The 24,790-nt window shown below is 39.8% G+C and overlaps 1 protein-coding gene across 1 annotated transcript; it reads left to right on the top strand.

Moving 5' to 3' along the window:
* Window positions 1–482: 482 nt before the first annotated feature.
* Window positions 483–24,662, top strand: SEC23IP (SEC23 interacting protein). Its single transcript, XM_065638829.1, is given in 20 exon segments — window positions 483–662; window positions 664–952; window positions 5,238–5,767; window positions 7,113–7,308; window positions 7,795–7,988; window positions 8,333–8,422; window positions 9,398–9,518; window positions 9,846–9,935; window positions 10,549–10,690; window positions 11,968–12,176; window positions 12,837–12,955; window positions 13,519–13,689; window positions 13,948–14,043; window positions 14,219–14,416; window positions 15,065–15,220; window positions 15,971–16,073; window positions 17,030–17,215; window positions 18,128–18,290; window positions 21,113–21,213; window positions 22,721–24,662. Coding segments are annotated over 19 exon segments (3,315 nt in total). The 3' UTR covers window positions 21,195–21,213; window positions 22,721–24,662.
* The last annotated feature ends 128 nt before the right edge of the window (window positions 24,663–24,790 follow it).

Here is a 24,790-nt window from a genome sequence, read left to right as displayed (position 1 = left end):
TGAAACACAACGGAGAGAAAGCGGAGGAGACGAGGTGTCGCTTTCTGCTTTATATTCACCGTGGAAACATCTGTTTTAAACACGCTTTTAGAGAAAATCAAGCCCAGCGCTAAAACAGCTTCAGCTGACGGCACTGCTAACATTACCGCCGATCGGTAATCCGTGTAGCCAGCACACATTGCTCCCGAAACCTAAAATACGCTTTGGTTTAATTATTTTTTTTTCCTTCCCCTAACCAGCCTGCCAAGCCTAAGGCACCAGGACAGGACCCGGAGGCGACGGCGGCGAAATCCCCTCAGAGGCCTGAGGGACGCGGCTCCCGCCGAGGAGGAGGAAGCGGCGGCCGGCCCGCCCGGGCTGTCGCTCTCCTTTCCCGGCCGCTCCCCCGGCCCCGCCGCCGCCCCGCGAGGGGAAGCTGTGGGGCGCCCTCCCGCTCGGCCCCCGAGCGGCTCCCGGCCCCGCCCGGCCCGCGCTCACCGAAGATGCCCTGCACGATGCTGAAGGGGTTGTTGAGCCAGTCGGCCACGCACGGCATGGCGGGGGCAGGCAGGGGGCTGCCGGCGTCCTGCAGCCGCCAACTCCCGCTCACAAGCCTCGCACGGGGGCTCCGCGCTTCCGCCCTCCTCCTCCTCCTCCTCTTCCTGCGGCAATGGCGGCGCTGCCAGGGCCGGGCCCGCCTTCTCCTCCTCACCCGTACGCGGAGAGGCCGTCAGGGCGCGTCGCCGCTGCCGCCATCTTAGAAGCGGGCAAGGCGGTGCGGGCGGAAAGGGCCGGGCCGCCGCGGGGAAGGGACGTGGCCGGGGCGCAGCCATGGCGGCCGCGAAGCCCGGGGGTGGCGGCGGCACCAACCTGCTGTTCTCTTCCTCCGCCACGGAGTTCAACTTCACCGTGCCCTTCATCCCGGTCAGCCAGGCCCCGGCTGCGCCTCCGGGACCCGCTCTCCTGGCCGCCGGTAGGGAGAGAGGGCGGGCGGGGGTTGTGAGGGGAGCGGGAGGGCGCGGGGGCTGCGCGGGGCCCGGCGGGGCAGGGCCGCTCCGCTCCGCGCCGCCGGTTAACGGGCTGTGGGGCCAGCGGGGCCCTGAGGAGCCGGGCCGGGGGCTGCCAAGGGGCGTCGGGGGCCTGGCCGGCGGCTGGGCCGGCTGCCTGTCGGTTGGACCCGCATCTTCCCTCCTCAGGGCTCCCCGAGCCGGGGTCGCTGCCCGGCCTCAGCGCCTCAGGAACCGCGAACTGCTGGAGATGTGTATGTGCCGGGTACCTGGGGGCCGGTTCTGTGTCCAGCGAGGCGGGGTGGTTGTCATTATTGGGGACTGGACTAGATGATCTTTCGAGGTCCCGTCTGATCCCTAGCGTTCTGTGATCGCGAACTGAAAAGTTCATTGATTGGCATTTTTGTTTCGGCAATTAGTTGTTGTCAGTGCAGGTGTATGCTTAGTGTTCTCTTTGACCTCATTAATGTTTATAAATATGTAAAGGGTGAGTGTCAGGAGGATGGAGCCAGGCTCTTCTCGGTGACAACCAATGATAGGACAAGGGGCAGTGGGTACAAACTGGAACACAGGAGGTTCCATTTATATTTGAGAAGAAACTTCTTCCCGGTGAGGGTGCCAGAGCCCGGCCCAGGCTGCCCAGGGAGGTTGTGGAGTCTCCTTCTCTGCAGACATTCCAACCCGCCTGGACACCTTCCTGTGTAACCTCATCTGGGTGTTCCTGCTCTGGTGGGGGGGTTGGACTGGATGATCTTTCAAGGTCCCTTTCCAATCCCTGACATTCTGTGATTCTCACTTTTTTTTTTTTTTTTTTAGGCTTCCCTTCTGTGTTGTTATCTGTTTTCCCTGTGTGAAAGTAACTACGTTAACCAGGCACCTTAAATTTCCATGTTAGTGTAACCCGTTTTTTCTGGAACAGGCTCCCCAGGGAGGTGTCACGGCCTCAACCCTGACAGTGTTCTGGAAGAAACTGGACAATGTCCTCAGATACACGGTGTGAACTGTAGGGTTGTCCTGTGCAGGGACAGGAGTTGGACTCGATGATCCTTGTGGGTCCCTTCCAACTCAGGACATTCTGTGATTCTGTGAATATCCTTTCCTTCTAAAGCCTTAATGGTGTTCCAAGCGCATGCGTGTGCAACTTAAAATCTGGTGCTGAAACAGTTTCAGGTGAAGGAATGGATTTTTCTGGAAATGTGTTCAGTCTGAGATTAAAGCTCTAAACATTGGAAGTGCACCTAGAAATCAGGTATTCTAAATGTTACTGTATTGGTACACGTTGAGTCCAAAGTCCAAGTCTTGATTTCAGTGCTGTTGTATTTTAGCTAAAATAAGTATTAATATATCTGGAAATAAATGGGGTACATCTCTAGATTATAAAAAAAGGGTTTGTCAAGTGTGGCTTTGATACATTGTTTTTGATTGACCACATCCTTTCTGGATAGGACAGGTAAAAGCATTAGAATGGTATTTCTTCTTACATGAGGTATCCAGGTAGCTTATACACTTACTACTTCTATTTTTGCAATCCGTATTGTTTTTATTTCTTGCAAATACACGTTGGTTTTAATTTTTTTTAAAAGGTACTTTTTAATTGCTACTCTGGCCAGTATCTTTGCACAAATGGCTCTCATGTGGCAACTTCCTAAAGACTCTGAAGCTAGCCAGTGACAAAATCTGATGGGATTTCATTAACGTCATGAATCATATAATTTCCTTGTCAATTAAAATTTGATGGGATGAAGATTCACAGTTTTGCAACTGGAGTGAATTTCAGTGTCAGAGGTTGTGCCGTATTCTGTCTGTCCCAGTAAGGCCCCCGTCTGATTAAATGGGCAATTTCTGTGGTCCATTGCACTCCCGGTTTGTCCTGCCAGATGTCATAGGGACCTGGCTGCGGAGGGCAGTTTGCATCTTGAATCATAGTTTGAAGCAGAAAGGAACAAGATCTCAAGTTTGAAATTGTGTAAAATGCAAGAAGAATTGATCTCAGGAATTGTTTGACATCTGACAATCTGCATTAGGAAGCTGTGTGCAGTCGTATATTCGTTGTGTCTCCAAGAGTAAGTAATAAGCTTTGCAGTTTGACAGCAGAAGATACATTCTCTGGCTCAGGTGTGGGTGAAGTAACCAATGTACTTATGGTAGATAGAGAGGAGTGTTCCCAAGGAGGAAGTGGACTAATGTCACCTGTGGTTGTCAGGTGACAATCTGGGAATTACAAAATACCACCTTATGTAGGGAGGGATACACAGGAGGTTGTCACACGGTCACGGTATTGTCCATGGGAAGAATACTGCCCTTGTATGTCAGGGCTGTACCCTTATAGAGAATACTTAAATTTGTATGAAGTGCTTCTCTTTCTGCCAGGCTAGGCTTATGTTCCAATGTACTTTTTGCAAAATTAGAAAAAGGCAAAGCAGAAAGTAATATATTGTGTTAAAAAACTGTATGTGTGTGTATATATATGTATATTTTTTGTTTTGGCAGAACACCTCATTTTGAAAGGAAAGATACAGTTAGGCTAAATCTCTGAAACATAGTTGAAATTGGAGAATAGTAGGTGTTTTGTGAATTGATATTTGGTAAAGGTCTTGAAAACTCTTCAGCGCATCGCTACGTGTTTATCATGAGGTGGATTGCCAGCTCTGCCACCAGTTATTTTAGAAAGCAGAGAATTGACAGTGTGGTATGCAGTGTGCTTCTCTCTATTCCACAATGCTTACGAAATGTGAAAGGAAGAAGAATTTTATTACTTAGAAGTTGAGACTTTAGTATAAACGGCTGTCCTGTTTGTAGTTGGGAGATAATCCATAGGCTTGACTTCATAGTGGTCATTGCCTATAAATGGTTTTAGTATTCTTCATATGATGGTTCATATACATAAGTTTGGGGTTTCGTTTGTTGAAGGGGAATAAAATGCTGTAGGTGAAAGTGAGAGAAATTGATAAATGCAGGTGATTCTTGCCTCAAAATGACACCATCTGAAAAGACTATTAAATAAAAGGTGGCTAAAATAGTTCTTTTTAGTCATGACAGCTGCTTGGTTTATTATTAATTAATTAGAACAGTAGTTTCCTAGAGAGACTTCTCTGTGGATTCCCGTGTGCTCCCTTGATACTCTATATTACAGTTATGTTGGCTGTGGATAAAGACATTTGTTACTGGCTCCTCATAGCTCCAGAGATACTTGGTCTCTCTTTGGCTGGGGACTGAGTAGCAGAGAAGCAATGATAACTTTGTGTTTTCTGCCCCATAGCCTGGGGATTATTTGATCGCCAGAGCAGATGACAACACACTTTGACTTCTGCAGATTGCATTGGCAGCTCACACGGTGCTCTTCTCTGAACAGGCAGTGATGCTCAGACCATCCCAGGTTTAACTGAGTTTACTGCAAGACCTATGATAATATCAAACCACTTTTCACCCCACTTGTTACTAGATTGCTGCAATGCAGAAAGCTGGGATTGACCAGGACCTGGTTTATGTATTTTCTCAATGTGTAAGGGCGGTCATGGCCTTGCACGTTTTTAAGCCCTCTCCTGCAATTATGCAGAATGAGGACTTACTTTTCTGCAGCAGAGGTTTAGCCCTTATGCCAGTCCAGAGCAGGATTTTTAGAGAGAACTGGAATAAGTCTTGCTCATCAAGTGACTTGGAGTGATGAGTTGTGGCCATCTTGCATGTAAAATGGGAAACCTTGCGAGGGCTGAAGGAGCAGGTGACAATAGATTGATTAACCAATAGGTTTGGTCTCATTGGGAATGTCATTAAGCTCCACTTTTGAATTTGATCTTGGAACTCTAAAAATTAGAGCATAAAGTCCTATGCTTTGTAACTGTTTTCATGGTGAAAGGGAATGAACCAAGGCTGCTCTGGCATTTGGTACGCATAAGGGAAATTGGAAGGGAATTTAGTGCCTTGGAAGCAGGGGTCTTTGCCAGCTTGGCTTGGGAATGCCCTGATGTCAGTCATGCTTTGGTCTCATTTCAGATTTTAAAATTTTGTTGTTTTATCTCTGCACATTGAGTGACTTTTATAGTCTATTTTAAATGTTCTCGAAGACTTGGTATCTTTTGTTTCATTTCATGGTGTGTTTAATCATCAAGGATGTGCAAGCTTTGTAATGCTTTTAGCTTTATGGGGGCCAACAGAGTTTTGGAAATAGCTGATAATATTACAGAACATTTTGACTACACACACTAAGTGGTTTGAACCTCTCACACTCAAGTGATCTTTTTGTTTTTGCAGATGATTCTGCAGATGTTGGTGAAGAGGACAGCTTCTTGGGTCAGACTTCTGCCAGCCCGAATCCACCACAGACTTTCAACTATTTCTCTCAAGTCCCCAGCAGCAGTGATCCGTTTGGAAGTATCGGGCAGCCACCCTTGACAGCTGCTGCACCGCCTGTTGGACCAGCAGCCTTCTCCAGGCCTCCCACTTCACTTCCACTTGCGCCTGGGTCGCAGGATGGGCAAAATGCCTTTTCACCGCATATTCCCCAGTCGCAGTCCTCTTACAGTGCACCACCTACTTCACAGGTGGGAATCACAGCTTATCAGACTCCTCAGCAGAGCTGTCCCCCGCCTGCAAATGCGGCTGTTGTTCCCCAAGGAACATCTCAGCAGGGGTATAACCCTTACCGACACACCACCCTGAGCAGCAGAGCTAACCCGTACCTTACTCCGCCGCAGCTGCAGCAGAGTCCCGCGCCTGCTCACCCGCCATCCTCTGTACCGCCTGTCCAGATGTATCAGACACCTCCGGGGTCGTTGACACAGGTATAGAAATCATTCCTGATCTCCTGGTGCCAGAACAAAAATTAAGTCACTTTTCTCTTTGAATTGCATATTTCATCTTCTGAAGGTTGTTCTTTTCTCCCATAAAAAGCCTTCAACCTTTTCTGAGAGCAAAATCTTTTCACAAGAACTAGTCTGGAACTGTTGCTTTAGGAAAAGTTCCTTATCTTTAAAATGAGAGTACTCTGAGGCTGTAGCTATGTGAGCCTCTGGCGTCAGAAACAAAGCCAGGTTGTGAAGTTGTTTTGCTCTTTTCTGTCTATTACTGCGTTTGCTGCCATTTCAGCTGGCCTGCTGCATCATTTGTGCCTCTGCTGTAAATCAAGTCATTTAGCCATTTGCAAGATATGGGGTTAAAAATTGCTGTTCAAGCTGTTTTTGCTGGTGAAACCACAAGCTGTGTGTAAGTTGCACAGATTGTTAGCAAACCTTTTAAAACACACTGGTTGAGGTGTTTGTGTGATGTAAAGCATTAATCTGCATTCTTTTTTGTCTTTACAACCTGACAAATTTTCCTTCAAATCAACAAAAAATATTTTTATTTTGCCCGAGTTATCGCTATATTGCTGATATTGTGAATAAAGAATAGAAAGATTATATAATGACAAAAAACATAGCAAAGGCAGTAGAACCTGAACAATAAGAGCTTCTAATTGCTTAATTTTATATGTTGTACAACATGTTATTTTTCTTTTCTTAAAATGTATCAACTAAACCAGTTATTACTTCTGACATCACTCACTTTATGTTGTACTGAGATCTCTGTACAATTTGTGTGAAATCAGGTTTATGTGGGCTATAGTCCCTTTCAAAATCGGTTATTTTTCTTGTGTTGCTGAGGGTACATTTGAGTCTGAAATCTGCCCATACAGACCACTTTGCAGGAAAAGGGCTATTACTGTGGTGGGCACTTGTTAAAATGGACAATCTTTATGCAAAAATGTAATTATATATAAATGAAAAATGAGAAGAATAGGTTTTTGTTTTCATGTCAAATTTGATGGCTCTAAGAAATAAGCTCAGCCTGAGTTTTGAAAATTTAGGAGAACACTTTAAATCTAGTTTTAGGTAATCAAGGTGCTAGGCCATAACAGTTTTTAACAGTATTTGTGGGAACAAAATTCATGTCCTTTCTCAATTTGAAAATGTGAATCTTTTCAAAAACATCATAAAGTGGACATCCTGTCTATGATATTGTTAGACTGAAAGATTATGTTCTTAGGAAAAAAAATATTAGAAATAAAGGCTCAGAGTGTTCTCTGTAGTTTTTACAGAACTGATACTTGGTTATGTGACGTTGAGGTGATGAGCCCGTGTGTATTTTCAGTTTCCACAGCCTCAGTCACAGCTCCGAGCTCCCAGACCTGCAGGTCCACTGGTCCTGGCACCTCCTGTTTTGCTGCAGAACCAATACGAGCCAGTTCAGCCCCACTGGTTCTACTGTAAGGAGGTGGAAGACAAGCAGCTATGGATGCCGTTCAGCAGTCTGGATTCTGCAAAACTAGAGGAAGTCTATAATTCTGGTAAGTCGTATCTTAACTCAGAGGTGAGCAGAAGGACTAGCAGAAAGATATTAGAATAATGCTACTTGCATTTAACAGAGTGATATGGCAGTAATAAGTAATGTTAGTACATATCTCAAAGATATATTTTGTGCCACTAAATTTATTCACTTCCGTTGTCTGTTGCTTGATGCTGTCGGTGTTAAGATGTACATCCCCATTTTCACACAGAACTCCTAGTTATCTGTGTCTTGGTTTGCCTTTTTGTTAATCTTTGTCAGCTGTGGAGTAAGTATTCATATTTGGGAGTTGTTCAAAGCTTTTTTTATTGTGTAATAGAAGCATTTTAGGAGCAACACAATGGTTACCTGATATTATGAAGCTTCTTTTCCACAGTATAACTGTCTGAATGGCTTAACATTCATCACAGAAGTGATTTGGGCTGGGGTGAGAGAGAAACAAGATTGTATGCGTTCGTATTGTAACTGTGTGACTTTTATGTCACAGTCCAGCCTGATCCTGAGAGTGTGGTTCTGAGCACGGACGGAGGACGCTATGATGTGTACCTGTATGACAGAATGAGAAAAGCAGTTTACTGGGATGAAGAACCTTCTGAAGTGAGACGATGCACGTGGTTTTATAAGGGAGACAAGGATAGCCGGTTTATTCCTTATGCTGAGGATTTTAGTGATAAGCTGGAGGTTAGTATTATCTTTACATAAACTTAATGAGGAACTTGATAGTTCTTTGCATTTATGACCTTAGAAATACCTTTTGTGTTTCATTAAAATGATTTCCAGAATGTGCTTTCTGGAACATAAGTAAGCAAATCCTGGAAAGCGGAGTGGCTGGAAGGCCCTGTTGCTAATGCATGGGTCCTGCACTGCTGTGACCTAAAATCAACTTGTGGAGTGCTTCATGTGACACTTTTGTGTAAATAAAGTTATATAAATTATAACCTTAACATTACAGACTATGCACAAGCCCAAAAAATAGTTTGTCTGAGAAGGCATACTGATTTCATGTAACTTGGTTACTGTTTTAGGCAGAATATAAAAGGGCTGTAACTACAAATCAATGGCATCGTCGACTTGAATTTCCAAATGGGGAGACAATCGTTATGCATAATCCCAAGGTAATGTTTTGGCGATTGGTTCTCACAGAATTCAGTAGGGGTGAATGAGCAGATGGATGGAAGCATAAATTGAATGCAGTCTTAGTCTTGCTTGAAATGTACTTGTTGATTGTTTTGAATATGTATGCGTTAAAGATGATAAAGTTTATAGAACACTGAATTCCTCCTTGCTTCAATATGCTGTCTCATGATTAAAAGACAATGCTTTCTGAAACCTAAGAAGAATAAGGGTTTACATAGTAAATATTTTGACTAAGCATAACTGGCAGCAAATGGGATACAATTTGAATTAGTTTAACCTCAGACAGTCTGTACCAAATGGAAGATAATGTAAACTAAGAGCTTTCACATGGAGAAGAGCATTAATGTAACTGTAGGGTAATGCGTGTATCTAAGCCATGAGAAATCTTCCACTGAAACTATTTTTAGACCATGAGAAAGTATAGCAAAAAAACCTTTGAAAGTTACTCTAAATATTTTGCGAGCAGTGATTAAAACATGGACTTCAACCTTATCTCCACCTTATGATAGAGTAATTGTATAATAAATAGGGGTAGTGTTCAGATTCCTCACATAAACAGTAATCTGTTAAGGAGAAGCAGGTGTGGGGGTCTGGGAAAGAAGAGATTGAATAATGTTTGTTGGAGGAGTTAAAATTCTTAAGAATCACTGAGCAGGCTGCCTTCTTCAACTAGTGATTATTTTTGTTTAAATCATCTGGTTGCTTTTAAAACTAATGAGATTTATCTGTGTTATTTCGGAATATAGTTTTAGTGAAGCTGTCACTGCCACAGGGACTAGCCCTGGGGTTTTCTAAGGCTTTTTTTTCTATATGTGCTAATTAAAGAAAACAGTTGTCTCAGATGCAAGGTGAAGCAGTCAAATTAAATTGTGTTAAGCTATGCAATGCATTCAGACTAGCAATATGAATCATGAGGTTTTTTTGTGTTTAATTGGACGATGTATTTTTTTCAGGTCATAGTTCAGTTCCAACCTTCTGCAATACCAGATGAATGGGGCACCACTCAAGATGGTCAGGCAAGACCAAGGGTAGTAAAACGTGGGACGGATGCTGACCATGATGAAATTCCTGATGGTACGTGAGTATTGCACGTAGGTCTGCAGCTGGAGCAGTCAGTTTGGCTTTGTGCAAAAGTTGGACAAGAGTGGGTAGAACGGCAATGTGCTGTTTGTGCCTGGAGTCTAAATTTGTTCCTTAGTCTAAGCTGCTTGAAAGATATTATCTAGTTTTGGTTTTTTTAATTGAAGGAGTCCCATGAGCTATGTTATATCCTGAACCGTGTTATGCAATAGGCATTATAAAGCAAGTATATCTTAAGGTTACTTGACTCTAAACTTCACCACTGCAGTACATGTTGGTACTCTGAATTTTTTTTTTTTTTTTTTTTTTTTTTCTCTACAGGAGAAATGTCCCAAATTGACCATCTAGTATTTATGGTTCATGGCATAGGTCCTGTATGTGACTTGAGATTTAGAAGCATTGTTGAATGTGGTAAGTTTTTGCTTCTTTTAATGAGAAGTCGTATTCTTAACTGCTTAAATGTGGGTCTCTATGTATTATATTCAGATAAGCATGTCTTAAAAAAAAAAAAGTCCCTAATGTTAAGAAGTTCAGTTTTAAGTAGGATTTTTTTCCTGATTATTTTCTGAAGTGGATTCTGTGTTTTTTCAGTCTTACAGCTTTAACTGTTGTTATTAGTTCTCAATATTAGACTTGGAGAGTGGTTTGGCTTTGGGCTTTGTGGGATGTGATATTTTTTGTGGTGTGGGTGTATGTATTTGTGGTGCGTGGGTTTTTTTTGTTTTTTTTTTTTTTTTTTTAAATACATTCCGGCACAACTGACTAAATTAAGGCCATGTCTGGTAATGGAGTAAAATGCATTCTTTGTGAGATACATAGAAGCTTGTTAGAAAACCCACTTTTACAAAAATCTATTTTCTCAGAGGGGTAATATTATACTTGTAAAGATTTTTCCACTTTGCCGTTTCCTTCATTTGTATTTTTACCATGTCTGAAAATGGAGGGGGCGGGGGAAGAATAAAAGAATATTTGTAATTGAATATTACTGTTACTACCAGATTTTCATTATTCTTCTTCTCTGCAGTTGATGATTTTAGGACTGTTTCTCTGAAGCTGTTGCAGGCTCACTTTAAGAAATCTTTAGAGGAACGTAAAGTGAGCAGGGTGGAGTTCCTGCCAGTTCACTGGCATAGTGCTCTGCATGGAGATGCAACAGGTGTAGACAGGTGAGTAGATTGTTTAATGCTGTGAACTCTTCATACAAGTGGCATCTTAACAGTTTTCATGAAGTGGATAAAAAGAGAAGTTAATACACTAGATGTATAAAGTTAATAGGCTAGATGAATAAATGTATGATTGGGTTACAAAAGAGAATTGCTAATTTTTTTAAATTAACATTTTGATAAGGAGTATGGGGAAAGCTGGAAAGGCACGTGGAGTATTTTCTCTTTTTTATTTTCGTGACACTGAGTGACAGGATATGTATACACACACACGCTTTACCCACTTTCACAAACATGCAGTATTGAAATGTGCTGAGAGATGATGACGAGTGTAGAGGCAGTGATTGTAAGTATGAGATAGTGGGTGTCTGACCCTGGGAGATGTCAGTGGCCTGCTGAGGAAAGCATTGAGCCCTCTGCCCAGTCCTAGAGCAGTACCTGAATTATGACTAGGCAATTGAGCTAAGTGGTTTTTGGTTTTGGGGTGTTTTTGTTTTAAACAAAATATCTATATTTAGGTGGGAGTGTTACAGCACTTAAAAAGCACTTCTTGGTGCCTGTTCCTTTGCTGATGCTTGACGTTTCAAGCTGTTTTCTCTTGCTCAAAGGTGGGAAAGTAGAAATTGCGAGGGTAGCAACCTGAACCACTTAGAGCGCACACTGGTGTTCTCCAGACTGTTCTAGCTCGGTCAAGTCATACTGCTTTCCTAGAGTCTTAGTATTTTATTCTTGTTTGAACAATACATTAGCATGAGGAATGAAGATCTTCATTCTGTTAATGAAACCAGGCAATGCTAACTGACTAAGGCAGTCTCGGTTCTCTAGCAGTTCCACTGCAGCTGTCTTAACTCCAGGCAGGCAGATGGTGATGCTGAACTTTTTCTCCAAAAAGAGTATTATGTTTCCTGTTAGTTCGATTTAACTTTCAATTTTTTATGCGAGTTCTTTTTCTCTTCCACTCCTACCAATCTGCTCGCAAAACTTCCCTGCTACTGTATGAGAGCAGTGTTGGAGCAGAGAAAGGATTCTTTCAGGTGTTCTTTCAGCCTGGAGAGAAAAAAGGGAGCTGTATCTTTCTCAAATATGTACAGTTAGCAGATAGCACTGCTGTATGAATATGCAGCAAGGCCAGAAGTCTGTTTTTTTTTTTTTTAATGTCTGTAGAGACCATATCTAGTATTTACACTGCAGTTCTTCTACCTGTTATTTCAAAAGCTAACAAAGTTCTTATCTGCGTTTCCTTAAAGGCACTCATGCTTCTAATGATTTTGTGTTACTAGGAACATAAAAAAAATCACTTTGCCGAGCATTGGACGCCTGCGCCACTTCACCAACGAAACGCTCCTTGACGTTCTGTTCTACAACAGCCCCACCTACTGCCAGACCATTGTGGAAAAAGTGGGGATGGAGATGAATCGATTGTACGCGCTCTTCATGAGCCGCAACCCCGACTTCAAAGGAGGAGTCTCTGTGGCTGGACACAGTTTAGGTAACTATGTAAGGAATTGATTGGGGATTACACCAACATTCCTGCACTAAGGGAGCCGGAACCATTGTTAAGCATAAGGTTAAAATTAACTGATAGGGCATGGCTGTCTTTCAGAATAGTGCTGACTAAAAGTCAAACGCTTCTCAGTAGTTTATAGAGCTTTGAGCAAGGGTTAGCACTTCACAGATGCGTGAATTCTCCCTCTGCCTTAGCTTCCTATGTGAACACTTAGTGTCTAATTCGTGTTTAAAAGTTGACAGATTATCTGGTGTCTTGTTAGGTGGGTAACTTCTGTGTCTTAGAACCCCCCACTTAGTAAATTAAGATAATTTTTTAGAACATCAAATAAGTGTTATAAAGACAGATGACATACTGGTTTGCGCTGGTACTTCCAGTTTGGTAAGCAGTGTAAGATGGTTAAGGAGAGACAGTTTAATCATGGCAATTACATAAAACTATTTCACATGAATAGGAAAAAAAAAGTTTGCTTTTTGCTGAGAATGATCTTGAAGTTAATATGTGGGTGTTTTGGTTTTAATACAGCCATCGTTTTTTATCAATGTATACATTGCTATTACTATTGCATATCAATCTTCCTTAGGATTTATGGACAGGAAAATCTATCATTTTTCCCAAGGTAACTTTAATTCCTATTTCCAGGTTCCCTAATTCTATTTGACATATTGTCTAACCAGAAGGACTTGGCTTCATCAGTAAATAGTGGGCCATTCTCTGGTGTTAATGGGACTGTAAAGGATATGGCAGTTCATGATAAACAGGTAATTTGCATGCTAATATTTCCAGGCAAATAAATCTGATATTTTCAGCAACCTAAGTTTTCAGAATTTATCGGCTGAAACACAATTGTGCGTTCTGATAGTACATTTTAACATATTAATGGAAATATGCAACTTAGTAAATATTGTCAAATCTCAGGACAAACTACTTGCATCTCTCTGAAGTTACAAGTTTACCAGTAATGGGATTTGATCGTGAGCATCAGCTTTGACCTTTGTGGACACACAACTTAGTCTTAACAGTAGCTGAATGCTGGGGGAGATGTGTAAGACGGAGAAAATCTATCTGTGTTCAGGCTGAAACCAGTGATTAGTTTGATGTTTGAAAGGAAGTATTTTTTGTGTGTGTTGGAAATAACAAGAAACCTTTTAGTCATTTTTAAATATATGTTTTGCTAGTCAATTACTAGTGGAAAATCTGTATCCTGCTTTATGAAAAACGGGCACGAACTTACAAAGCTTACCTATAATAATGTTTTTATTTGCTGCATATTGGCTTTTCACTGTTATATCATGTGATTCTACTTCTGTGCTGTTTTGTTAAGATGACTGAAGATACCAGTTCCTTGGGCTCCTCGATTACTACTTCTGGTGATGACCTTTGTGAGCCTGAAGTAGATGATGATGTTCCTACTTTGCAGAAGACTCTGGAAATGCTCAGTTTGTCAGAGTACGCAAGCACGTTTGAAAAGGAGCGGATTGACATGGAATCTTTGGTAAATAATGTTCACTTAACTTATGGGGATTTCCCGTGATATGAAGGTTTTTGTTGGGGGTTTTTGTTTGTGTGTGTGTGTGTTTTGGTTTGGTTTTTTTCCAATTACTTTAGGGCACTTTGTATCATGTCGTCTTAATTTTTTGGTAATTTCTGTAGCTTTGCGAAATGTCTTATCTAAGTCATTGCATATAAGAGATGATATATGCTACTACAACAGTTATAAAGTATGCTTCGATGTTTGTGGGGCTTTTTTTAGCTGATGTGTACAGTCGATGACCTGAAGGAGATGGGGATACCTCTTGGACCAAGAAAGAAAATAGCTAACTTTGTAAAAGACAGAGCAGCAAAGCAGGTAAGTACATTTTTCAGGAGCAAAATAAAAAATTGTTAAGCAAATGTAACTGACTTTCCTGCTGTGGAGTAACTTCTATTCTTTAACACACTTGTTAACATTATGGATTTATAAAAGGAATTTTGACAACAGTGAAATAAACTTTTTTTCCTGGTTTTGAAACTTGTCTCAAAAGGAACAAAAGAAAACAGTAGCAGAAAAGAAGGCTGCCACACTCCAAACCCAAGAAGATGCCCAGAAAGCAAAGGAGACAGTTACTGCTGTCTCCTCTTCAGAGGCTGCTCAGCTGCACTCAAAGAGGAAACTTCCAGTTGGTGCATCCGTTTCTTCTGTGAACATTGACTATGAGTATTTTGAAGTTGGAACTGGCCAGGTGAAACTGCCTTTTGCTTGCTTTCCATTTATTTAGTGATTTAATTTTAATTTTTATTTTATTGTTGATGACTTTGTGCTACTTTCCTTGATTGTTGTACAAAAGTTATGTTTATGTAGAGCTCTACCCTTTGGAAGGAGGGAGGGCTTGGAGAGTGGGTTAGATTGCTGAAAAGCAAAACTTACTGTAACAAGGATGCTCCTACAATTAATTTTTTTCTTTCAGCAGTGAGCGAGCTGTAAACACAGTTCTGTTCCAGAAACAGAACTGCGTGAATGACATAATATTGAATGGTTCTGTGGCTTTACAGTTAACATGGTAGCCTAAATTGGTCCATTTATGCTGTTATATTTAAGTTTTACCTCAAACTTAGCTTAAAAACCAAACCTCTTAAGACTTCCTGTTTTAAATATATTTTTAAACTTTTTTGTACTTTTTTTTTAAAGAAAGCATTTTAATATTAAAATATATTAAAATGTAATGGTACTATAGTAGTAGTATGGAAGAGGGCAATGTAGCTGTAGCTTCCTGGAAGTTCTGTGAGCATGTGATTGATTCAAGACACAAGTCGTTTTTCCTTCCACACTAAACATTATGTTAACTGGCTGGTGGTTCTGAGAGGCTATATATCCAATTTCTGTCTGGTAGGTTTCTGTGGTTTACAGCACATTGGACTTTGAACCAGATATTTTCTTTGCTCTTGGTTCTCCTATTGGTGTGTTCCTCACTGTGAGAGGTGTGGAGAAGATTGATGAGAACTACAGACTTCCCACCTGCAAGGGATTCTTCAATATCTATCACCCAGTGAGTAAGCAGGGCTTTTGGGATTTGATTTTGATTGATGCAGATGACAACAATGCAGAATACTAAGTTTTAACCTCTAAGCATTACACCTCCTGTTCCCCTATGTACATTTCCCAAAACACCCTTTTTAAAAAAAAAAGTCTCAACTGAAATATATATTCCAAATATTTGTGGTCTTTACTGTGAAAGAGAAGTAGAGCTGGATATAGGTTCCATACATTTCATTGTAGGTATGGATTAGCTTGAAAATATTTGCCCCGTTCATTTTCAGAGCTTAAAGAACTTTTCAAAAATTAGTTTCAAGAAATTGTAGATTTTTATTAAATGGTTGTATTTGAGCTGTTTACAGGACTTTTCTGAGTTTCCAGTTTAGATTCTGGGAAATTTGGAACTCCTTAGAGTTTTTACAGTGCACGCAGTACACTTGTCCTCTTCTGTCCCATCTTGCTTAACAATTAAACAGTGACATGTTGGTAGAAATCATCAGAGTGCGAGGAAAATTTTACTACTCTTTCACTGTTGTGTTTCCTCTTTAGAATCTCTGTAGGAGAACAAGACCTAATTAGTCAATGAACCTGCTCAATCTTATGGTTAAACTATATGGTCTTGAACTGAGTTTCTGTAAACGGAAATAGAACAGAATTAAAAAATGGTTCTCTATTAATCATAAATAGCAATGTTTTTCACTGAAATGTGATAATTGGAATAATTTCTAAGGTGACAAAATGCCAATGTGTTGTTTCTTAACAGCTTGATCCAGTAGCTTACAGGTTAGAACCAATGATCACTGAAGACCTGGATTTAAAACCAGTTCTCATTCCACATCATAAAGGCAGAAAAAGACTTCACCTGGGTAACAACTTATTTCATATATGGATGTCATTGCTAATTTACTCATTTGATGCATTAGAGTATCGTAAAATGTCAAGAGACTAATGAATATTCCTAGATATGACTCCATGTTTTTCTTAAACATCCACAGGAATTCCTCCCAGCCCCATAAGATGGACATTTGCAGTTGCATTCACATGTAATAATCGTAATTCCTCCAGATTTGAGCTTCTGATTACCAAAGTTCCATTTTAAAATTGCTCTCCATCGCATGTTCACCTTGATTTCTAAGATGATGTGAAACAGAAACTAAGTTTACTGGTTTCTTTTACCTTGCCCCTAATGACCACCATGAAGTGTTTAACCAGTGTCTGTTTATTGTAACATTGAGGAGAAAGGTGGTTCCATAGCCATTGATGGGCAGGGACTGGGTTTTGTTGCTCAGAAGTACACATCAGAACAAGGTGCTGCACTTAAATTTTGTGTACCTGATAAGGAAAGTCAACTTTGCTGTGCAGTTGACTAGACAAGGTCCTTATTAAGGAATGGTTTAGGTTACAAGTCTTAAAAGGTTTGTATAGTAAAAGAAAAAAATACTGTCTGTTGCTCTTTAGTGGTTTTTCTTTGACGTAGCTGAATATCCATGGAGTAGTCGTGTGGTGGTGGTGGTGAGGGATTGGATGGTGTAGCTATTTTTGTGGACTCTTCTGGACTTGGAGGCTGTTAGACAGTTTCCTGTGCTAGTAGATGTTAATTCATTGACCCATACAGTGAGAAATTAATTGCACATTAATTACATTTTACCTAATCGTTTAAAATGAAATAGAGAAGCGTGATACACGTGTTCATGACGTAGCAGGCCTGTTTCCCCTAAGAACTGGGATGGTTTTTGAATGGGGTTTCATCATTCTGGTGTTAGTTTATAATTTTAAATCCCTCTACTATGGCGACTTTTTTTTTTTTCCCCCCCCCACTTAGAGTTGAGAGACTCTCTGTCTCGTATGGGTTCTGATCTGAAACAGGGTTTTATCAGCTCTTTGAAGAGTGCGTGGCAGACCCTTAATGAATTTGCACGTGCTCATACGTCTTCAACTCAGCTACAAGCGGAACTGGAGAAAGTAGCTAACCAAATTAAGGAGGAAGAAGAAAAGCAAGTGGTAGAAGGTATGTGATCACATTGGTTTTCTTATAACTTGGCAATCTCAAATTAGTAGAAACTTGAACATTCTAGTTACTGCTTGCTATGCATTTTCCTGACCTTATTAAGGAGGCCTCTGTGCTTTTGGAGTATTAATGTTAAATGTGAGCTCTATTGCTGCATTTTTTTGTGTTTTAGGAAAGGAGAAGTTAACTTTTTAATGGAGGATATTTTAGGCTTGGGTTTGTATAACCTTTCAACTTTCTGTCAGAAGGGCAGGTTTTTAAATCAGTTGTGTTTTCTTTCCCCTCAGGGCAAATCACTGTAAATAAATATTTATTTGTGAGATTTATTCTCTTCAGTAGTGTTATGGTGAGTTTTTGAAACCAGCCAAGGAGCATTTAAGTATGTACTGTAACAGAAAAAAATGCTGCTGGGGTAAATAAACGTAAGTCAGATATAAATATTACCCCTAAAGACACCAAGGGCAGGCTTCCCAGTTGTGGATTATCTGTTGGTCTTCAGTAATACTGGCTTTGTCTATACTTACAAAGAAAACATTCCTCTTAGTTTAAATTGAGGATAGTGATTGACTCTGTGTGAGGGGATGTAAAAATATATTATTTCAGGTTATTCGCTTGTCAAATGACTGGATATGTCTATGTATAAACCATGTGGTTTGTTTTTAAAGTTGCTCACCTGCTACTTTATGTGAGCTATTCTTCAAACAGATTCCATTTAATCTATTATGAAAGAAAGAAGCCTATAGTTCCAGTAACCTTTCTGAATGATGCAGTGGTACAGTCAGTTAAGGCTGTAATTATTGTCTTATTGCAAGCACTTGGAAATTCTAGCAGGGAAAATGGGTAATTTATCTTGATTATAGTCAAGCGGGCTGTGCTTCAAAATAGTATAAATCTTAAACTCTTTAATTTTAGCTGAAAAGATCACTGAAAGTCCAGAGCCTCCAAAAGATGAAGACTTTTCAGTGAAGATTGGAATGCTAAATGGAGGACGTCGTATTGATTATGTTCTACAAGAAAAACCAATTGAAAGCTTCAATGAATACCTTTTTGCTTTACAGAGTCATTTGTGCTACTGGTAAGAGGAAATATTTGTGATTCTATAAATACTGGTTTTCTGATATAACTGTATATCTTTACATGTTAGTAATGACCCGCCTGCCATTTATCTTACTCCTGTCATCTGTTAGTTACCTGTGACCAATGCGATAACAGCTAGAAACATGTTTCCTGTCTTTTATAACGAAAACTCAGGTGATCTCTGTCAAAAATCATGCCCTAGTGTTTTACTTCAAGTATGTTTTGACAAAAACCGATACGAGGTCCTCATCACTTAATTCTAAAATGGCCTCTCATTTGGAAAGACGTTGCCTTCCCACACAGGCATACTGTAAAGATACATTTGTTATACTCTGGATGCTCAAGTGTTATATCGTTGAGATGATTCAAGTATTAAGGTAAACATTATATATGACTCCCTAGGAATGTCAGTCTCGAGGTGTCGCACCTAGATGTCACTGTTAGCTAATATAATTTCAAAATAAAATGATGTGTTAGCCCTAAGTAAACACATCTATTGTCCTGTCTGCAATAAAGATGTATACTTGTCTCTTGAACTTTGACACTCAAAATACACACCTTTAGCTACAGTCATTTTCGGAACAAGGAGAGCTCTATCGATGAGAATTTTGACAACTGTAGTTTTTCAAATAAAACTATTCATGAAGGAATTAGACTACAATATGTAGTAAAACTTTACTACCTTTTCATGCTGGAATGAAATTGCTGGATATTGATGCTCTGCTCTCAAAGATTAACACATAAAATGAATTAAAAAGGCACAACGGGTATTCCTGTAAATTTGGATGGTTATAATTTACCACTTGTGTTTAGTGGTCGCTCATATACAGAACAATTTATAGAACAAGAAGCAGAGTTTTGTGTTATCAGTAGTCAGAGCTGCAGTACACCATTGCCTTATCTGCATTTGGGGTTATTTTTTTTTTAAGTGCTTGTGCGTTTCAAATGGAGAAGGGTGTAATTCCATTTATAGGAATAGCAGTAACTATTGACCTATTGTATTTGCCTTTGAGTCGCTCTGTTTTTTCTTTTTTTTTTTTTTTTAGTGTGTCATTGTATGCATTTTGTTACTGTCATAAAATTAAGCACACGTGAAAGTAGACAAGATGTGGAATGTTAGAGCAAAGGATGTGTAAACTATTTGGCAACAGGGCAGCACAGTTTTGTGTCTCGGCCAAACTGGGGTGGCAACTGCTGAGCTCAGCAAAATGCTGGGGATGGGGGGAAGTGACCAGTTTTGTTATTCTGGAAGGAAAATACCAGTCTCTTGTTCAGAGTTTAGCAGGTGCTGGACAAGCGGCACTCTCGCTGTTTTTGAAGGTTTTGATTTTCAATAGCTAATAATTTTTAGAAGCAGACATTTATTTTCCAGGGGTTAAAATACGGAATCGAAAGCTTTACCTGAAGGACCTTCTTCAAGTCAGTATCACGTTATTAAAAATCAGTAGGAGAAGGGATTTTTACCAGCGCTGCTGACCTTGGTGCTCTGGCAGGGCTCCCCAGCAGCCGGTGACCCACGGGTGGCAGTGCCGGTGACCCACGGGTGGCAGTGTGGATTCATAGGTAGAGCTGAAGAACCGGGAGTTGTTTTCCACAAGGCGGCAGCTGATCATTGCCAGTTTTTTTCCTTTTGTCGCTCAAGTAAGGAAGATAAGCACAATGATTAATGACCTAAATTTGAAAGCGTGGGTGGGGTTTTTTTTTTTGAGATGGGTGGTGGGAAAAGCCTTAAATGAAATGATCTGTCAAGAGAGAATGGAGTTTCTGTGGTGATGCTTCCACTTGCTTGTTCGCTTGCTCATTTAATAGCAGACACCATCAAGAAACATGGTTATTATCTCTATGCTTAATTGTGGAAAATACCTGTAGTCCCTTAGCTTGCACATTTAACTCTGTTCTGGTGCTCTGCAAATGATGTTCCTCGCATTTGAAGGATCACAGTTCTGTATATCTAAATCTCCTTTACTGTCTCCTTATGTAATTTCTTTTAAAAAATACAGAAAGCTACCTTTATCTAACAACTGCTGCAGCTTTGGAACCATGTTAAAATTTGCCTGTGTAACTTTGTTATTTTTTACAGTGATTGTTACTCTTTTATACTGGTATTGTTTGCATGTGACTAAATAACACTTCATAGACAAGTAAGAAAATTAAGTCTGTCCAATGTTGAATTTAAATTCAGATAGTCTGAAGCTTTGATTTTTGAAAAGGGGAGGAGAAACACCAACTTGGGAACATGGCACTAATATTAATCTTTAAATTAGTTGAGAACTTCCTTACATTTTAGTAGTAAGGAAGAAAGGAAGATTATAGATAGTTAATATAGTCTATTTACAAGTAAGTGCCAGCCAGTTAGGAGAGAAGAATTAGCATATTGCTGATGGAACTGGCAAGGCTGAGTTTTGACATTGGGCTAAAGAAACCCTTGACAAGCAGCATGTATTCTTGGTGGGATGTATTCAGGAGCGTGTCACCGACAAAAAATGATAGATTATTTGAGGAGATTTAAGCCAAACGAGTAACATTGAAGAAGGGGATGATTTCAAGTTGCAAATATAGTAAGTTAGGGAGGACAGAGTGGGGAGAGAAATGCAGTAAATGCATAAGCTAATTTGATACAGAAATAAGACAAAACTAATGAAGAATTGTAGCTCAGAGCAAGTTGATAGAAGTAAAGCCATGTTCCTGAAAGATAAGTATTAGGGCAATAGGTTGCACAAACTTTTTAGAGAGCTGGAATGGGATGAAGTGTGGCTTACACGAATTAGAACATGGACCATCCCAAAATAACTTTTTTTTTTTTCTTTTAATTCTTCATAGGGAATCTGAAGACACTGCCTTGCTGTTTCTCAAAGAAATATACAGGGCTATGGATATCAATCCTGAACAGCCACAACATTGATGTATAGATCCATGAATTTGTAAGTTTGTTCTAACATAACTTATGTACTTAGATAAAATTCAGCTGCGACTTAGATGTCTTTACTTTCCCTTTTCCTCTGAATTCTAAATTATGAAGCAGGCAGCTGCAAAGTGTCATTTTGATAGGAAAAACAATTTCTAGACTTGGATGCAGGGAAGTCTTCAAGTTCTTCCCCCCTTAATTCCTAAATATACCTGCTGTTAGAGATTTTGGTATAGGGTAATAACTGCTGGTACAAATACGTCAAAAATATGATCTCTCTTTGTGATGTTTCTTCCCCAGTTCAATTGTTCAGTGAATGTTCAAGTGTAGGAAAACTTGGTGATATTAGATATGATTAAGTTTTCTCTACAGTGCAGTAGGTGAAATAACACCAACAGTCTTCCAGTGTTGTGATGTGCAAACTGTAGTATTGGTTGACCAATTGCGTACGTGTATGCCGGGGAAAAAGTCACTTTTCTCCTAAGAAGCTGTTAAATGTTGATATTGATAAATTACTAAATGAGACTTTTATAAATGCCAGTATTTTATTGTCATCGTGTAGCTGACTGAAAGTAGAAGGAAAACAATATAGCATGGAAGTTGGTTCACTTTGAAAATAAATTAAATATACCATAATTGAGTGTCTTAGATATGAAATATACTTGCAGGTATTTTTATTTTAAGATTAGTGTATCCTAACTGAGGGTCTGTATTGTACCAGTTTGCATCACTGAATGTTATCGAAAAGGCTATATTCTCTTTTGAGAGGCAAGGAGGAAGAAATATGCACCTTTTCTGTTTGGAATCATACAACAGGATAGTTTCTGATGTATTTCTCCATTTTTCAGAAGAACTGATAATGTCAAGGTACATAAATACGCAGTATGAAGAGAAATACTTGACATTTCAGAGGAATATTCTAGATATCTTTAACTACCGCCATACAGTTTTAGTAGTCTTTCGTAACAGAATGTTTCTGATGGTCAGTTGATAGCATCTCTTTGTAAAATGAAATGTCATAGCTGATCAAATGCATTTTTTTTAAGCACAGATAAATAGTAGGAAAAAGGCAGCACAGCTCTGACAGTGGTTTATCAGTTATCACAGTGGCTTATGCAGAGTCTCAAGTCACACAGATATTTTTTTTTTTCTCTGCTTCTATTTATCTCTGCTCAGAGTGAAAACACTTGAAGCTTTTTGATACTCTAAATAGAGTGGGATAACTTACTACCACAAGTTAAAGCATCTAGTAGCTAATTAAAATGTAAATTGAATGGCATCTTACTGAGCAGTTGTTGTGAGCTCTTTCTGTTTGTAATTGTAATTGCCAATTTATGTCCACAAAACATCTTTCAGGAGCTTTTTTGCATTAAAACATTGATTAAAAATGTGTATAGATCTTTAGATCTTTTTGAGTCCTCTTGCAATTGAGTGCTTGCACATTTATTAGTACTACTGCAGGAACAGAAAATTTGATGTATTTCATATTTCCTGTATGTACACGTTCTGTTTTCTCTGTACAGCCACACCTGTTGCTCCGACAGACCTGGTGAAAAGCGTTTTGAAGAACATCCAGTGTTTTCATAGTTACAGATGACAGCATAAGCATCAGACATTTTCCTGCCAGTCTAGAACTTACTCAGATTCTACCTTCTAGTGTCACTCCAAGCAAACTTACATTTTGAGATGATCATCACCATCATTCAAGAGATGGATGGAATGACACAATTTTGATCTTAAATCAGTTTAATTGTACAGTTGCCAAGTATAAAGTGATCGCCGTGGAAGGTAGTTTGTTTTTTGTTTTTTTTTTTTTGGCATGCAAATCATTACTTCTCTCCTTTAGCTCTCCTGTCAAACATGCTTTGCCTATCAAGGCAGCGTGTCCTTCTTAAGAAGGATTTGTTGAGAAATGGCGATAATCTGCTTTTCTTGACACCTTTTTTGGTCCACCTTTTAAAAATAAAATGTGAATCTTTAATGCAGATTACACAAAGCAGTTCATATTTACTAAAAACTAGAAACCAGAATAATTTTCTTACTATTGTAAGTGTGATGGAGATCATTTTATAAAGACCTTTTTAAGCCTCTGTTAAGAGTTTTATTGTGTTGGGGGTTTTTTTAAGTAAAAATGAACCTTGGACTTGAAAATGTTAGAAGTTTGTTACAGCTAGTTCAGTGTTCACATCTCCTGAAATGAAGAACAATTTAAAATAACATTTTGGTCTGGTAATTGAGGTAATTTTAGTGAAAGTGGGTTGCAGTTCTGAGAACTAAAATACTTTCCTTGACCTTGCAGGTTAATATCTCAAAACGGTTGATGTAAATAGATGAATCTGCAGTTTATGGGCACTAGATAATAATCTAGGTCCAGACCTACAATCCAGACTCTATTGTCATGTAATGAAGTTGAGATGAGTTGGGTGCAAGTAAATCCTTTGAATTCCTGTCTCCGAATGCTGAGCTTCTGTAGCTTTCTTCTGGCTTCAATTTACATGCAAATTGTGGCTTTTCTTAATATTAATGACTTAACCTTACTACTGACTATTTACCTCTGTTATTGCAGCCGATGAATTTTGAAATGCAGAATGTTTTTTTCTTGGTATATGTAAAATACACATTATTGTGTATATATTTTGATTATTATAATTAAAAATATCTTATTCCAGCAGGTTTTTACAGCAAGGTTTTGTATTTCATCATGGAAAATAGGTTGGAAGGGGCCTCTGGAGAGGTTACTTGGTCCAACTGTGCTGCTCGAGGTGGGAGCAGCTTGGGCCTTGTCCAGGGATGAAGATCCTTTACGTCTCTCTGCCCTATTTAATGTTTTACTGCTACAGTGGCAATTTTTTTTTTTTTTAATATGCAATTGGAATCTCCCAGGTAGAGCTTGTGTCTGTTGCCTCTTGTCCTTTCTCTGTATATCTTGAAGAATAACATCTCTGTCGTCTTTTGTACCCTCACGTTACATAGCTGAAGACAACAATAAGATTTTCCTGTTGGGCTTCTCAAGACCAAACGCTTCCCCTGACGTTTTCTTGCACAGCCTGAGCTGTGGCCCTGTGGTCACCCTGGGGCTTTCCACTGGACTTGCTTTAATTTATCAAAGTCCATCTTCTTCTGGGAAGCAAGTTTGCCAAAGGAAATTTTGTGTCCAAACCAAACTTATTTGTATGTTTGTAAATTAACTTCTGAAGACCAAGATTTCTAAGCTTACAATTTGCTTCGTTAGCTAGAGTATAAATAAAATATATTTTAAAAAAAGAGAAAAGAAAACAAACAAAAGAACCCAGCAAACCAAAAGAAATCTAAAACCCACAAACCACAACCCCTGGCATCATTTTCATCTGAAGTATCACAGAATCACAGAATGTTAGGGGTTGGAAGGGACCTCGAAAGATCATCTAGTCCAACCCCCTGCCGGAGCAGGAACACCTAGGTGAGGTTACACAGGAAGGCGTCCAGGCGGGTTTTGAATGTCTCCAGAGAAGGAGAATCCACAACCTCCCTGGGCAGCCTGTTCCAGTGTTCCGTCACCCTCACTGAGAAGAAGTTTCTTCTCAAATTTAAGTGGAACCTCTTGTGTTCCAGCT

The sequence above is a fragment of the Caloenas nicobarica genome, chromosome 7 (genome assembly GCF_036013445.1).
Source record: "Caloenas nicobarica isolate bCalNic1 chromosome 7, bCalNic1.hap1, whole genome shotgun sequence".
Lineage (NCBI taxonomy): Eukaryota > Metazoa > Chordata > Aves > Columbiformes > Columbidae > Caloenas > Caloenas nicobarica.
Note: the sequence above shows the minus strand (reverse complement) of the source record. Positions and strands in the feature narration are given on the sequence as shown.